This window comes from Phoenix dactylifera, chromosome 9 (assembly GCF_009389715.1).
Source record: "Phoenix dactylifera cultivar Barhee BC4 chromosome 9, palm_55x_up_171113_PBpolish2nd_filt_p, whole genome shotgun sequence".
Taxonomy (NCBI): Eukaryota; Viridiplantae; Streptophyta; class Magnoliopsida; order Arecales; family Arecaceae; genus Phoenix; species Phoenix dactylifera.
The window spans coordinates 22,276,814-22,293,508 of NC_052400.1; the positions used below are offsets into that span (position 1 = coordinate 22,276,814).

Sequence of the window (16,695 nt, forward strand, 5' to 3'; positions counted from 1 at the left end):
CCTAACTAAACTAGTAGAATTCAGTTCATCAATTGGCGCAACATTAAAAGGCATACACTGAGTATAAGTCTCATCATCCTCCTCTGCTAACCCTTTTTCCATATCATACAAGTCCCTAGGTTTAGTTTTAATAACAACAGACTAATATTTATCTTTCGAGTCTTGCACGAAGAACACTTGTTGAGCTTGAGATGAAAAAATAAATAGATCATCTTTCAATAGCACACCAGTATGTATCAACCTTGAAAAATTTACTAGTGTGAAGCCATTTATATCTTGCCTCAAACCTCTAGATGAGTTTATATCCATCCAATCACATCGAAATAATACTACCTTAAAGTTTCCGTAATAATCCAACTCATAAACATATGTTAGGGCACCATAATAAATTTTTCCGTCCGCCTCAACCATAACTCCACTATTTTGGATTTTTCTAAATTTTTCATGTTTTTTTGTATGAAATTTAAAACCATTTATAATGAACCCATCATATCTGTTGACAATATTGTTCGGACCTCGAGCAAGGACTATTAATTCATTAGAACAATGTCTCTCCATCATGGTCGGTACCTAAAAAAATTTAAGCCAGTTAATAATTAATTTTTCAAAGTTCCGATCGTAGAATATAATAAAAGACCTAATAAGATTCAACGTCTAACCTGTTTTAATAACCATTTAGGAAATAACTCAACCAACCATCTTTGCTCAATCCTTGGGGTAGGATGAATGTTATTGTTGGCGCTTCGCTGAGCCACTAAAAATTCTCTGCACGAGAAAAAAATTATTTGTTTTGAATATTATATCTGATATGACAGTAAATTATGATTTCTTATAATCATATTGACCTGCGATACTCGGATATTAAGTCACTGTGAAGTAAGATATAACGATGTGCCTGTGCCAATAATTTGTGATGAACTACAGTACTTTCAGCTTTCCCCACAAATCTTCCACCAGATGAGAACTTGTACTCCTCTGCATTATGTATGATATCGTAATTCATTTGTGGTCGATTAAAAGCAGTTCCAACACCTTCAAGGTATCTCGAGCAAAATGTCAAACACTCATCAGCAATATATCTCTCAGCATTCGATCCCTCGGGATAGGCTCGATTGTGTACATATTCCTTTAAGCGCACAAGATACCTTCAACAAAAAATTTTAATGCTCAACATCAACATCGAGGAAGATAATAGGATACATATTTATATTAATAATAAATATGGACATTCAAGTTTAAGAATATCACCTCTCAATAGGATACATCCAATGATAGTGAACCGGTCCACCAAGTTTAGCTTCCCCAACCAAGTGAATAAGTAGATGAACCATAATAGTAAAAAACCCAGGAGGAAAGATCTTCTCCATATGACATAGTGTTAGTGCAACATTAGACTCCAATTGATCAAGCTCCTTGGGATCAAGAACTTTGGAACATAATGCCTTAAAGAAGGATGATAACTGATATACAATTGCAAGAACTTGTTTCTGTGTTGACGATCTTAAAGCCAATGGAAAGATATTTTGCATCAAAATATGGCCATCGTGACTTTTAAGATTCGAAAGTTTTCGCTCTATAAGATTAACGCATCTTGAAATATTCGATGCATACCCATCTGGAACCTTCATATTTTTCAAAACCGTTAGAAAAAGATCTTTCTTTGGAATAGACATTGTGTAACATGCAGGAGGTATAAAATATTTATCATTGGGTTGTTCTTTCGGATGAAGCTCTTGTCTTATGCCCATGTCTTTCAAATCAAGATGCGCTTTCAAGTTGTCTTTGGTCTTTCCTTCAAGATTTAACATTGTTCCAATCAAGTTATCACAAACATTTTTTTCTATATGCATGACATCAAGATTATGTCGAAGAAGATTATACTCCTAATAAGGTAATTCAAAAAAAATGCTCCTTTTTTTCCATAATTGCTTCTGTGTAGATACCGAGTTTGTGCCATCGTCATTTTTCTGTCCATAAACGTTGTCATCATTCTCGAAGTTGTCAGCGTCCCCAAAAACCTGTGTCATTGAACTGCCAATATCCCCCCTTCCCCGCTTCTTTGAACTGTTGGATGCCTTACCAGGTATATAGTTAGTGCCACGAGTTTGTTTAAGAACTTCAGTTCCAGTTGGCGGAATAGGTGCAGATCGCAACTCTATGGTACCATCAAACTAATTATTCTGATGTCGAAATAGATGGTTTGCTTCTAACCATTGACGATGACCCATATAACAGAATTTTCCTCCATGTTTTAACCAATATGAATAAATTGAATCTCCACAAGAAGGGCATGCAATACGCCCCTTAGTGCTCCAACCGGATAAATTAGCATATGTAGGAAAATCATTGATTGTCCAGATAAGAGCTGCACGCAATTTGAATGTTCGGCCAGTGAAAGCATCAATGCATCAATACCCTGCCATAACTTTGTCAATTCATCTATTAAAGGCTACAGAAAAATATCTATATCATTACCTAGGCTATTATCATCGGGAATAACCATTGACAGAATAAGTGAAGACTGTTTCATACACATCCATGGTGACAAATTATATGGAACCAAAACAACTGGCCAAGTGCTGTATGTAGAACTCATTCCTATCTAACAAAGAGCGTGATGGAATAATTTGTTTAAATTACAGACTACCATTACTACCTGTAAATTTTTTTTAAGCAAGGACATACACTTAAGGTAAAGGGTTGTTGTCGAGCTTTGCATTGACGACGCCGATTGTGATTCGTTTTCTTGGTCCGTTCGAAATGAATTAAATCCATCAGTTGCCAAACCCAGCTTAACACTGCGAACATCAGAAGCAAATTCGTGATGCCTATCATCAAATGCTTTCCATGCTAAACTATTTGCTGGATGTCTTAACATTCCATCCCTTGTACATCCTTTATCATGCCATCTTATTAAGGAAGCCGTCTTTGATGATGCATATATCCTTTTCAATCTAGGTATGAGAGGAAAATACCTCAAAACTTTAGCCGAAATTTTTTTAGATTGTGCAGCATCCACTTCATTCGACAAATCATGCTCGTCTTCATTTTGTTTTTTTCCATCGTGAAGATCCACATGTTCGGCACAAATCTTCATTAATATTTTAACCACGGTATAAAATACAGTCATTTGAACAACTGTGTATCTTTTCATATCCAAGATTCAAGTCTTTTACTAGTTTTTTGGCTTCATAAGAAGTTGACGGCAAAATAACATCTTCTGGAAATGCATCTTTTAATAATTGAAGAAGCATAGTAAAAGACTTTCCAGACCATCCATTCAAATATTTCAAATGGAATAAATGCACCATAAAAGAAATCTTCGTAAAATTCTTACAAGCCGGATATAGTTCTTTATCAAAATTTTTCAGCAAGTTATGATACCGAGTTGTGTTATCTTCAGTGTCTATAGGTTCCTCAACATGTATAGATTCAGTAACAGTATGCTCATCACCCATTGGAGCTCCTTCTTGCTCTCCACTAAAATCTGTTAAATTTCTAATATTATGTTCAAGAGCATCTCTGAGTAAGCCCCTCATATCATCTTCTACAAAAGGATTTCTGTCTATGCTACTAGATCCAATACTAGCAGTGTGTTCTATAATTAAGGGTTCGTTAGATAAAGACGACAATTTAGACTCTTCATGAAATATCCATTCTGTATAACCCTTCAGAAAATCATTCCATACCAAATGTTCTTCAACAGTTTGTGGAGCGATAGCAAAACAATTTATACATTTTTGACATGGACAAAAAATATTTCCATTCATTTCAGATTTCTCAAAAGCAAATTTAACGAAATTCTGAACTCCATTCAAATATTCGGCATCGGATCTCGACTTATTTATCCAGCTTTTGTCCATTCTATTAAAATATTGATTGAACTGCAACTGATATAAAAAAATAATAAACGAAATTAAGGTATGAATCACCAATACGAACTCATGGTACAAAAAAGGGATAATGATCCATTCATAACCCTGCTGAAAACCTACCATTAGGCTAGAATCTGAGACTGGCCTAATAACATGTTAATCTAATAAAGTGAGATCAACAGAAGAATTTTCTATTGTATACTAGATGATCCAGTCCTTTTCTGGGGATTGTAGCTGATGCATATTGAATCTAATGTTCCTGATTGTGCATTAGATTCTGAGACGGTGAAAAATAGAATGAGGAAAGAAGCAACTAATGTCATGTCAGATACACCATAAGAAATAGTCAACCATATAAATACTTAAACTTAACCAATGCGTGATCCTATTGCAGATTCTTTTACAAAATAAGGGCATTAATCTTTGTGTAAACTTCAATTCTAATACACAAAGTTGTATGAGTAGTTTGGTTATTGGTTATGAATTATAATGGTGAAAATTAATTTTTTGAATCTTTCCCCTGATTTATAATTGATGATCTAAGTTAAACGACCATTAAAGTGGTCTAGATCACAGATGATTGTAATTACGAAATTGAATTATTTTAACACGTTTGGACTTAAGCAACATATAGATTTCCAGTCAGTAGCATATATAGTCAAGCAAATGGGTTGTTTTTGTGCTGTTTTACAGCCTAGGAAAAGCACATGCGTTTGTGCATCACTATCAGAGAGTGGAGAGTATCATTCACAGAGGCCACCAACTCCTCTCTTGGACACCATCAACTATCCCATCCACATGAAGAATCTCTCAATCAAGGTGAGCTAAGGAGTGCCTGATTTAGCTTATGGAAGTAAAGGAGTTCAAAAGATTCCACCAAATGCCACAATTGAGGTAAGCAATATTGTCTATTCACTGTCAAAGCAGTTTAAAGTCAACAATTTTCTTATGGAAAATTGTCACTAAGTTACAGTAATAACTTTTTTTTTTTTTTGCCACTTTTTGATTCAGAAAACCACAATTTTAAAAAGTTGTGGTCGCATATGACGAGGCACCCCCGCATATGAGGCTGCATTGACACTTGCATACTGTATATATTCTCCTGCATACCTTAAGTATTATACATTATGTCCTTTTCATTTACGAGCAATGTACTTCAAAGTCTAAACTTTGTTCTAAACCCACAATTTGTCACTTTTGTTTATGAAATATGGACTTCAAAGTTCTAGCTATACTTTGTTGCAAGTTATAGTTTACTCTATTTTGCAAGTTTTAGGATGGTCTATACTTCATAGGATGATATTGTCATTTTATTAGATTAACATGTTGTGCTATGCTAGAACTTAGAACTTGCAAAGTTATATATTATGTCTGAGATTAACATGCAGTACTAATAGGTAAACACTCGTGTTCTATAATTTCAAGTCTTAAAGCTGCAATCCTGTAGGAAATCCGCCGGCTCAAATACACTCCACCACACTTACTATTAAACAGGTAAAAGAACAGGGGATTTATATTTGCATCTCCCTCAACTGGTGAACAATTTTCCCAATAGGATTTTTTTTAAAAAAATGCATAATTTAGAAAAGTCATTAGATACTGCCTGAAAAACAAAATGCATTCGGTGTACTAGGCTCGGACTAAATAATCAATATGCAATTAATAAATGTTAACAGAGAGTATGAGGATCACTTACCTCAGACGACGGCAGAGTAGCTAGGGCTCGGGATGGAGGTTTGATGTCGGCGTGCAACTAAGGCATCGACCGAGAGAGGATGAGGAGAGGGGGCCGGGCGAGCGTTAAAGACAAGAAGAAAACAAACAGGAGGAGGAGGAGGAGGAGGAGGAGGAGGCTTACCTCAGACGACGGCGAGGTGGACGGCGGTGGAGAAGTGGAATCTTCGATCGCCGATCGGGGCTAGGGATGGAGATGAGATCAGTTTGATGTCGGCGCGCAGCTAGGGCATCGACCGAGAGAGTATGAGGAGAGGGGGTCGGGCGAGCGTTAAAAACAAGAACAAAACAAAGAAGAGGAGGAGGAGGAGGAGGAGGAGAAGGAGGAGGCTTAACTGATCAGACGAGGGCGAGGTCGACGGCAGCGGGGAAGCTACGGCTCGCGATGGAGGTGAGAAGTTGGCGCGCGCAGGTAGGGCATCGACCGATAGAAAATGGAGGAGAGGGGGCCGGGCGAGCGATTGGTGGGTTTTATGTTTTCTAACGACGCTTTTAAGCGTCGTCGTTTCTAAATCTTTTACCGACGCTTTAAAGCGTCGTCTTTTCTTGAGATCTACCGATGCTTGGTAAAAGCGTCGGCAAAGGTTGGCGCTGAGCCAAATTTTTTTGACGTTTTTTTCTAACGTAAGAAAAATATAGCCGGCAAAACTCACACTCGTTGTAGTGAGAAGGATCTTCTCACGGCATTTAAATCATTGCAGGCCGGAGACGTGGTGTGCATTTGCATGCCCTTGCAATGATGGTTTGAGATTCATTAGCGGCGGCGGGTTGGGTTCCTGCATGGTACTGAAAAAATGATAAAATGTTTACCATCATCATGCTGTCAACTAATAAAAAGCAGGGCGGACGTAACGCCGCAGCGGACCCGGTCAAGGTAGCTCTTATGAAGCTTTTTATTCATCCCGTTCAGGTCACGCACGTTGCTGCGGCTCCACCACCCCGGAAACAGATTAACGCCGGTGCCGTTGTGGGGACAATAACTGGTGGCACTGGCGGTGTCCTGGGACGAGAGGACACCTTTTATGGATGAGTACATAAGAAGGTCAAACAGGACGTGAGGATTGCCATTAATGACTCCAAATTTAGACTTCATTGTGACTTCATTGATGACCCAACTGTGTCAGCCTATGATCGGACGCTCTAGGTATGTCGTTCTTCCTCTGTCTACTAAATCTAATCCAAGCACCTCACAAGCTAAGGGAGTACCTTGTTCTCGACATGGTAGTGATTGATGGGCCTTATTCTTTCATCAAACTGATATATCCATTATGTAATACGCTAGTAACACACTAACACCCTAAAATTCCCTGCAAGCTTGCAGATTGCATCACTTTCCAGGCAAAAACCAACTCAGCGTAAAATATTTACAGCTAGAGAGTGGATTAGGTTTAGTGGTCAATGGATATATAGTGGATCAGCTGACTGATGGTGCCTTTGTCTGCTTGACGCTTCGCATGTGGCTAGATATATAACTTTTCATATTCTGGCTTTTCATACAGTTTACTAATCTTCAGGACGATGACTTACTCCCATCAGCTGCTGCAACTACTAAGCTGTATCTACTTCTGATCTAAGCAAGTGCAAGTCTGGTGGGATGGTATTCTTATTCTGCAGGACCTGTTATAGTGCTTCAACACTCGGTTCTTCGTTACACTACTCCAGGGGCTCTGGACTACAGGCTTCCACTTGGCTTCTTTCTTCGTAGTTTTGCTGTCACCGCACTATACTTCTGTTTTATGTAATCGACTTTCAGTTTCAGACTTAGTCTCCATAAGGTACCAAAAAAAAAAAAAAAAAGGAAAAGAAAACGACGCCGGCCCCTAGCCCCTAGGTCAAAGCTCCCCCGTTTGCCATTCGGAGACTCATGCAGAGCACCGTGTGATGTGGCCTACAAAGCCGTTAGGAAAACCTTGGGCTGCAAACTTTTCTCCGTCGCTTCTTTTTATATCTTCCTCATTCTTCCGATTGGAGCAGGGAACCACACTGTCTTATATAATAATACGTCATTTTAATAATACGTCTTCTCTCACAATTTCTTCTGTTGACTTGTGAACTGGATGCGGAAGCCAATAGAAGCTTGTCACGTAGCAGGCCAATTGTAAGAATTTTCTGGAACATGGATCGTAGAATTGGGGGTACGTTCTCGCCCATCTGGTGGTCCCCAGTACAAACCCAAAGGCCATCCGCAATCGCGTGCTCCCCCCGGCCGATGGATAGCCGACCGTTCCAACACGCGCGCGAATCTTATCGACGCAAGCCGCTGATCTCGCCCGAGCGAAAGATCTCCCTGTCCACCGCGCATGTGCGTACGATAGACCATCAGGCGCAGCGATCCCGAATCTCTCGAGGCCGGCAAGTGGGAGCAATCCAAGTAGCAGACCGGGAGCGAGAGGCTACAAATATCAAAATACTAGAAACAGGTTGGGGAGGGCGGCGGAGGCGACCTGAGGGTTCTCACAGCACGAAGAGAGAGACGATGTGGAAGAGGGTTTGCTCGCAGCTCGCACCTTGGCGATCCGCCACGCCCGGCGGCGCCGCCCTCCGCAACCGCGCCGCCGCCGCCTCCTTCGTCTCCTCCTCCGCCCTCCAATCCTCCTTCCCCTCCCCCTCGCCTTTCCAAAAGACCGTCCCCCTTTTCTCCGCCGATTCCGGTATCCCTCTCTCATCTACCCGATCGATTATCCTGTCAGGGCTTGGGCTCCGATTTGGTGATATCTTGCTTTCTCGATCCAGGTAATGCTTCCTTGAAGAAGAGGGTGGAGGACGTGATGCCGACCGCGACTGGGCACGAGCGGGAGGAGCTCGAGGCCGAGCTGGAGGTAGATCTTTCGTGTCGTGCTTTCCGTCTTTGAGTTCTTGTTTGTTTGATTGATTTTTGAGGGATGATGGTGATCTTGGCCTCTTTTTATTTTGCTGGATTTAGGGGAGGAAGCGGTTCGATATGGATGCTCCGGTCGGTCCGTTCGGTACCAAGGTCTGTGGTTCTGAATTGTTTTGGATTTTGCTTTAGATTTGGAAAATCCTGAGATTCTGTTATCGTTGTTTTCTATTTCTTTGCCTTTTTTTTTCTTATTTTCTCAGTTGCATTCATTAGATTATTGTTAGATCTGGATGGTAATAGATAACGAAAGATAGGTCATGTTATTTATATTCTTAGAATACCGTGCGAATAATTTTTTATAAGTTGTGATGTAATTTTTTTGTGAGAATAATTTGTTCTTTGCCATCATGGCTAATAAGGATGCCGTCATACTTTTCTCGTTGTTGATAAGGCACCTTTGGTGCACAAATTACACCTGTTGATATATTGTTCAAAGATAGCCTTTTGCTGCATCTTCATCTTTTTCAAGAAATACTTCCTCAACACTCGATACTAACGTACCACCATTAGAATCAGCCATACAATCCATCCCAATACACTCCCTATACGTCATTCCACATGTCCCACCAAGTCACCATTTTATCTGAAAGATTATGTTTGTACCTCCATTGTTCTGAGTCCATCTACCGAAAGATTCAATATTTTCCTTATCCCATGCTTCTCTCTAGTATTACCTCATGTTGAATCTAATATCTACAGTGAGGCTGTCAAGCACAAATATTGGAGGGATACCATGGTTGTTGGGCTATATTCTCCCGTAATGGATGATACCTGGACCATTGTACCTCTTCCACCCGGTCAGCAAACCATCGGGTGCAAATGGGTGTACAAAATAAAATAGTAGGCTGACGCCTGACGGTACCATTGATAGATATAAGGCTTACCTTGTGGTCAAAGGGTTCATAAAACTTGAAGGCCTCGATTATTTTGAGACATTTGCACTTGTCTCAAGATTGGTCACAATCCATTCTCTTCTTGTCATTCCTTTTAGAAAGAAATGACAACTCCACCAACTCGATGCGAACATCACGTTCCTCCATGGAAATTTCCATGTAGAAGTTTACATGAAAATACCTTGTGGCCTTGCATGTAGGGGGGAGTTATGTTTATTGCTCCAAAAGCCATTTTAGGGTCTTAAGCAAGCTTTTGTAATTGGTTTGAGGGAAGTTTGCTCGAGCTCTTCACCAAGCAGGACTTCCCCAATTATATGCTGATTGTCTCTCTTTACCTCTACTAAGGTTTCCATGTTCGCAGTGGTCTTTGTTTATGTGGATGACATCATTGTTACATGTCTCTGTCATTGCTTTCTGTAAGGCTTTCTATAATCTCAGTTTCAGATCGAGGATCTTGGCCCGTTGAAGATTTTTGTAGATATTGTGGTTGTCCAGTCTCACGATGGTATTTTGCTTGCTAAGAGGAAATATACTCTTGACATTCTTTTCGAGATTGGTTTCTTGGCTCTAAACTAGTAGCATTTCCAAATGAGTAGCACCACTATCTAGCTGATGACACTGGACAGTTTTTATCTGATCTTGGCCCATATCGTCAACTTGTTGAACGACTAATCTGTCTCCAGGATCACTCTCCCAGACATCAGTTGTTCGATCCATACCTTAAGTCAATTTATGCACCAGCCTCGTGCTGCACATTTTGATGTTGCTCATCGGGTCTTGTGATTCTTGAAGGGTTGGTCATCTTAAGGGATCTTACGATCTTCAAGTTCCAATTTACAACTTACTACCTATACCAATTTAGATTGGGCTAGCTATCCCATGACTAGCTATTCAACAACTGGTTATATTACTTTTCTCACCCTTCTGCATAAGCAGAGTACCGTGCCATGGCTAACACCACATGCGAACTTATGTGGTTGCAGTACTTGTTGGATCTTGGCATTGCTTATCCATAGCTGATGCAACTCCATTGTGACAATCAAGTGGCTTTACACATCGCATCCAACCCGGTGTTTCATCAAGTCAATATTTCCTCGTATCTATTGAGGTCCCCCCATGGTTTAAAACCCGATAGCCATCAAACCTGGAATAATACGTGGAGGCTAAGGTTTGGTATACAAATTGTAAAAATAATATTTTGATAGGATGAATCTTGCCACTGTTGGCTCGAAGATTGGCTGGCAAGCGTGGTATATGAATATTGCTTACATTAATACATTGCCTTTTTTTCGTTGAATTGATACTGGTTTAACCAAATTAGCAAATGAGTGTGTGCACACCCCTGATTTGCAGTCAAGAAGAAGCTTTTTCATGGAATTAGTCGTAGAATATGAAATATCATTATCATCTTTGACTTGCTTCTAACTTGGAGAAAGGTGCTTATTTATGAAACAACCATCCAAAACTCTTGTATTAGGTTCTGTTTATAGAAGGCATCATTATAATCTTGGAGCAATATTCAATTCACAAAAGATATGCCGCAGATTTGAACAGTGGATAATGTAGAAAAAGGTTACTGATTCTCAAATAAATTGATAAAAGTAAAATGACGGAAACTTGTAAACTTCCATTGGTGGTCCCAGGACTTGATGTTTTGACTTACCGGAACATCCAAACAACATATCACCTCTTCTTATAAAAGCATAGAAACATGCTGGAATCTTTGTGGAAATATTTTTGCTGCCAAGATGGTTCTTGTTTCTATATTTTAAGTTGCATATATATCATTTTTAGATATGGCTCAACAGTTTTGGCATATGCTTTAATGGTGCAATGTTAGATTCAAAGGTATTGCTTTATGAAAGAAAAGAAGTTATTATACCAAAAAAAGAAAAGGAGTTCAGTTAACCGTGCCAAATCATTCAAGTTATCCTATCACCTAGGAACCCGTCGACAACTTTGTGGGAAAAAGCTGATTCAGGATACTTGGGCTAGGCCATACTGTGGGTCAACTTAACTTTTGCAGTTACCTCGGTGAGAGGTATTAAGATTAAGTGGTTTCCTGGGAAATAAATCGTGGTGAGAAAAAGTATTTTGGTTCCACTACCCTCAAGCTCTCAACTTTCTTCATCCCCATTTGATGCTAAAAGATTGTGACATATAAGAAGGATATTTTTGATTTGTTATTTAGGCCCGTGATAATTTGGTTTATGTTAGTGGAGCTAAACTTCTAAGTCATGACTGCAGTTCAATTTTGCTTGTTATCAGCTTTAGTAAGGAAGCTTCAGAAGCGTTTGTGCCCAAGTTCTTGCAAATATGCTAGGCATGTGTAATTGTGTATAGTCCATCTCCTGGTTTAATGCATGGCATGGTGGCTGCCTGGTATAGTTGTTGCCTTCTGGCACCATATTGATGTAATGCATAATATGAAGTTGTCTGGTATTTTGAATCTGCTTCTTTCCTGAAGTGATAAGTCAATATGCTTTTCATTATTTTGTTTTTATGGTTGTTGAAGATTGGCTTAAGGATTGAGCATGATTAGTCTAAAATTCAACATTAGAAATCTATGATTCTCATTATTGTGCTGAAGAATCCTTTTTTTACCTCTGATTGATAAAGTAGACCTGATTTCACTCCATTAGGGTCATGCTCCTTTTGTAATCATTTTATATTGATGTATATGGAGCACTCAGTTTTGCAGATGAATCTTTTATTAGATTTTCATCCCCTTATTCTATTAAAACTAGTATTTAGAATATGCGATGCATTATCTTGAGGAGACTGGAGTGTGAAAGGAAAAGAAAGCCAATGAATGGACTCTTCTGGGCAAAGGTTAATCTCTCAAGAGTTTTTTTTGGGATAGAAGCTCAAGAGTTTAGAGGTCAAAAGGGGAAAAACAGTAATAGAACCATGGGTGGTGTCCAAGTGGAGGCTGGCCTCACAGTAGAGCCCAGCGGCAGGACTCTTTTTGGAGAAGGCGAGTTTTGATGGAATAAAGAATTTTAGAGATGAAGTCAAAGCAGGGGCTGGGCCTCACAGTGGAGGGAACTTTGGGTGGAGACTCATCCCCAGAGTTTCCTTTGTGTATTAGCAGTATAGATTATAACTCCACCAAGGATGCTTGGATGCTTAACTGCCATATCCATATGATATCATCCACAAGGTGATGGTTGGCTAAGGAGAGGAAGTTTGGAGGATCAGGATGGCTGGTTGCTCTGACAATCCTAAAATATCAAAGATACAATTATCTCTCATCTAGATGAACACGTTATCTCTTCTATCTCCTGTTCCCTCTTTCCAGGCAACTCCCACATCTGTAAGATGTGAGAGTTATCTCATGTTCTGCTTGTCAAGTGTCCAAGTAGGCCCTGCATGCCTTCGGTTACTCTTGCTATCCTCATATTCTTGTACCACTCAACCAAGTGTAGTTTGCGTCTTGCGAGCCTGAACTGTGTGTAGGGTTTTGATTTGGAAGGAAAACAGATGCTATGTGGTTATGCTATCTTTTTCGTAACTCCTTGTTTGCATGCTTCTCAGTTTCAACAGAATATGCTTTCCAGCATGCAGACATGCACATTCATATGCTTTCCTTCAAAGGACAAAAAGATAAGCCTCCTCCTGTATCAAAGAAATAAAAAAAGATAAGCCTCCTCGTAACTTTTAGTTCTTAAAAGTTGAAAAAAAACATTCTTTTCATATGAATTCAAGTGTTGAATATAAATAGCTATTACAAGGCAAAAATGCCAAAAGAGAACACATTTCTTGTCATATGAGGAACATAGTCTAACTCTCTCTCTCCAACCCCCTCCCCCCCCCCCCCCCCCTCTCCCTCCCTCCCTCCCTCCCTCTCCCCTGCCCCCCCTCTGTTCTACGTATGCATGAATATGTATGTGTGCATATAGGTGGAAGGTACTTAAGCATGTATGAATGCATGCAAGTTTATTTTAATTTAGTCATTAAAATAATGCCTGGTTGGTGGAGAGCTTGATGCTTGTGCCCCTAGGTCTAGGATGGGTGTCTTGGGGCATTCTAATGCACCTCTGTAAAAGGACAAAAAAAAGCATTCTTTGCTAGTGTACCTGCATGGTAAGTGTGTTGTTTGTGAGTGTCTCGGCCAGCAGTCAGGGAAAATATGTCCTCTACTTACAGTCATCCAGCATTTTTTCCCTAGTTTTCCTTCCAGCAGATGGTGCAAAGTGAGATTGCATATGAAGGTAATTGCATTTGTTACTGTCATGGATGCTTCAGGGACTAAAACTAAAGGCTCGTTTGGTTCGCGGGAAGCATTTTTCCTCCTAGGAATATGATTCCTGAAAAATAAATTCCTAAAAAGAGGATGCCTAGGAAAGTATTTTTGGCATGTTTGATTGACCATGGAAAAGTAACAAATTTCCAAAGTGCTTATGTTTGGTTGGCCATCCACTTTCCTGAAAAAGTTATGTATAATTTCTATTATGCCCTTAATAAAAATTAGGTCTTTAATGCCTCTTTAATGCTGAAGGGCTTTTTTGGGAAAAAGTAAAAATGGAGTGATTTCCGTCTCATGGGAAAGTAACTTTTCCATGAAATGTGGGAATCATATTCCCATGGGAATACAACTTTTCCGTCTCTCTTGTTTGAAAACTCCAACCAAACAAGAGGTATCTCATTACTTTTCCGTTGACCATACTTTCCCCCCTTCTTTTCCCGCGAACCAAACGAGCCCTAAGAGTTTGAGGTTGTTCAAGAATTGATTGCGACAAGGGTAGATTGATTGCAATTTTCTTTTGGTAGTTTATGGAAAAGGCTTCCGAGTCAAGTTCTAACATTGATGTGGTCAAAACAAGAAAAAAGCACGGTGGAGAGAATTAGAAGCATTATGAGGGATGAAATATTCCTTATTGTGGCAAAACTTAAACTGCAATTTTATGAATTGCTCCGCCTGGCTTGTTTGTGGACCTGAATTAGGGAGATATAGTTGACATTATGTCTATTTCATAAGAAATGGACTATATGTCGGGCATTTAGAAAGTGGGTTACTTTTTACTGTATCTGTTATTTTTCTTAAAGCGAGAACATTATCTGACACATGCTACTGTAGCCAAGTATCATTTTAAGGTGAGGGCACAAAATGATTTCATGTACACTATTAGGTGAAATCCATGATTGAACATCTTAGTCACATCTATTTCAAGGTTGGTTCATCATTGAATGATATAATGACAGAAACAGGGGACTACCATGAAGTACCTTAGTGGGTTTGCCATTCCTACCCTTTCCTACAGATTCCACCTGTGTTTTCAGTGAATAAGTTATACCATTCTTCTAGAATAGGTTATATTCTCTTGCTGTTGGATACGTTATGTTCTTTGGTATTTTATTTGGTTGGATATTGATTCATTATTTGTAATAACATGTTTGTAGAAAAACCTAAATTTTCAAAGATGGTACCATATGGATAATCTCTTGCCAAATGATCACCTTTCTGCTTAAATATGAAACAAGATTTTGTTGAAGTAGACCTTTCTCATACTGGCTTCTGCATCTGAATAATGTGTTTTGATCCATTTAGTTCTGCATTGCTCTGTCATCATTTTTCAAACTTGTTTGTTAGAATTTGCAAATGATCATTGTTCAAACTTGTTTGTTAGAATTTGCAAATGAGTCAAACCTCTGTTTAGAACATCTCGACAAGGACAATTTAAGCTGATCTACATTGGTTTATGACTAACACCCCAGCAATATGGCAGGAGTCAATATTCATTTCATTAGTGGCCTCTTTCTTACTTGCTGACAGTCAGTATTATTGCAATACCTTGTTGGTTATAGAGAAATTCTGGTTCTCTTATCTAGAATCATGGATTTTATCATACCTTTTGCTTGATAGTGATCATCTATTATTTCTCCTGGTGCTTGTAGAAGACTATTTTTCATTTTAACCTGTTCTATTGTCCAACTCAAGTGACCAAATAATCCTTGTTTGCTCTGTTTGTAGGAGGCCCCTGCTGTCGTCCAGTCTTATTATAACAAGAGAATAGTGGGTTGTCCTGGTGGTGAAGGTGGTAAGTTGCTATAGCTAATGACAGTTTAGTATTTTGATTCTCTCCATTATCGTTGTTAAGAGCAATTTTTACCCATGACTTATCTTTTATTGAAGAACCAACTTTGGTGTCAGCTGAATTTTTCATTTAAAACTAATGTGTTTGCAGAGGACGAACATGATGTTGTATGGTTTTGGCTGGAGAAGGGCAAGCCACATGAATGTCCTGTGTGCTCTCAATACTTTGAGGTAATTGAGATAACTTGATTCTTCTAGCTTAGGTTTATATGTGATTAGAAGAGAGAGATACCCATAATCTTCAATAGATGCTTTGCGTGAAGGTTTCTGTAACGGAAGCACTGACTTATTTTGGTACCTTTTTTGCAGCTGGAGGTGATTGGTGGAGGAGGGGATCCTGATGGGCATAGTGATGATGACCACCATTGAAACAAACAGATTTCTGCAAAATAAACAAAAAGGTGAGGCAGTCGTTCTGATGCTATGTAGCAGTGGATGACTTTTGTTTTATTTTTGTTTAATCAATTTTCTTGCACCAAGCGTGGTGGTGTATTTTGTTTAATTAAGTTGTATTTGAACTTGGTTCTTTGAGCCTTTATGTCAATCGTCAATTAATAATCAGTGGCCACATGAAACTCAACATTCTTTCTCGGTTATACTAAATCAAATTGAAACGGATTCATTATATGTGGTGTAGAAATGCTTTAATGAATTGTGTGTTGATGGATGGCTGAATGGGCGGGGCAACGAATGATGTCCAAAGGCTGCTCGAGTCACAACAACATATAATTCACTGGCTTGGAAATATTGTGTCACAAGATGCGGTGGGAGCATAACACCTCGCATATCAATAGTTGGTTTCTATTTCTCATCGACAAAATATGTTGGTTGAATTGCCACTTCATACGTGGCATGACAGCTCTGTTTAATTCTTTGAATTCTGTCTGCAGTTGGAGCTTTGCTATCCGAGTACTTAAAAAGAATCTGCTACTGTGATAAAAATCAGAAAATAAGAAATCTAAGAATAAGAGGTAGTTAAAATTTTGATAGAACTTGGGAGCCAGAGAGCAACATGGGAGGGAGTGATGGAGGAACGGCAGCATGACTTTGAGGCGGCAAAGATGGAGAGAATGGGGCCAGATGAGGCTGGTTTAAGCCGCAGGAGCACTGTCATCGAGGGGTTCGGGTTATATCTTTTGCACGAAAGAATGGTTGATCTTATTTCACAAGGATCGTGCCATGTGTAGATCTTAAAGCATTTTGGATTTCTTCATT

General features: G+C 39.3%; 1 protein-coding gene across 1 annotated transcript; it reads left to right on the top strand.

Annotated features, from left to right (window-relative positions):
* The first annotated feature begins 7,899 nt into the window (after positions 1 to 7,899).
* On the top strand, positions 7,900 to 16,105 carry LOC103703916 (cytochrome c oxidase subunit 5b-2, mitochondrial-like). Its single transcript, XM_008786977.3, has 6 exons — positions 7,900 to 8,260; positions 8,343 to 8,428; positions 8,533 to 8,583; positions 15,358 to 15,424; positions 15,572 to 15,651; positions 15,790 to 16,105. The coding sequence occupies exons 1-6, from the start codon at positions 8,086 to 8,088 to the stop codon at positions 15,847 to 15,849; spliced, it is 519 nt and encodes a 172-aa protein (XP_008785199.1). The 5' UTR covers positions 7,900 to 8,085; the 3' UTR covers positions 15,850 to 16,105.
* The last annotated feature ends 590 nt before the right edge of the window (positions 16,106 to 16,695 follow it).

Excerpts from the sequence above, each read along its gene's own strand:
- LOC103703916 (XM_008786977.3), top strand. The coding sequence starts at position 8,086 with ATGTGGAAGAGGGTTTGCTCGCAGCTCGCACCTTGGCGATCCGCCACG. Across the intron at positions 8,261-8,342 it reads CCTTTTCTCCGCCGATTCCG|GTAATGCTTCCTTGAAGAAG; the intron begins GTATCCCTCTCT and ends TTCTCGATCCAG. Across the intron at positions 8,584-15,357 it reads TCGGTCCGTTCGGTACCAAG|GAGGCCCCTGCTGTCGTCCA; the intron begins GTCTGTGGTTCT and ends CTCTGTTTGTAG.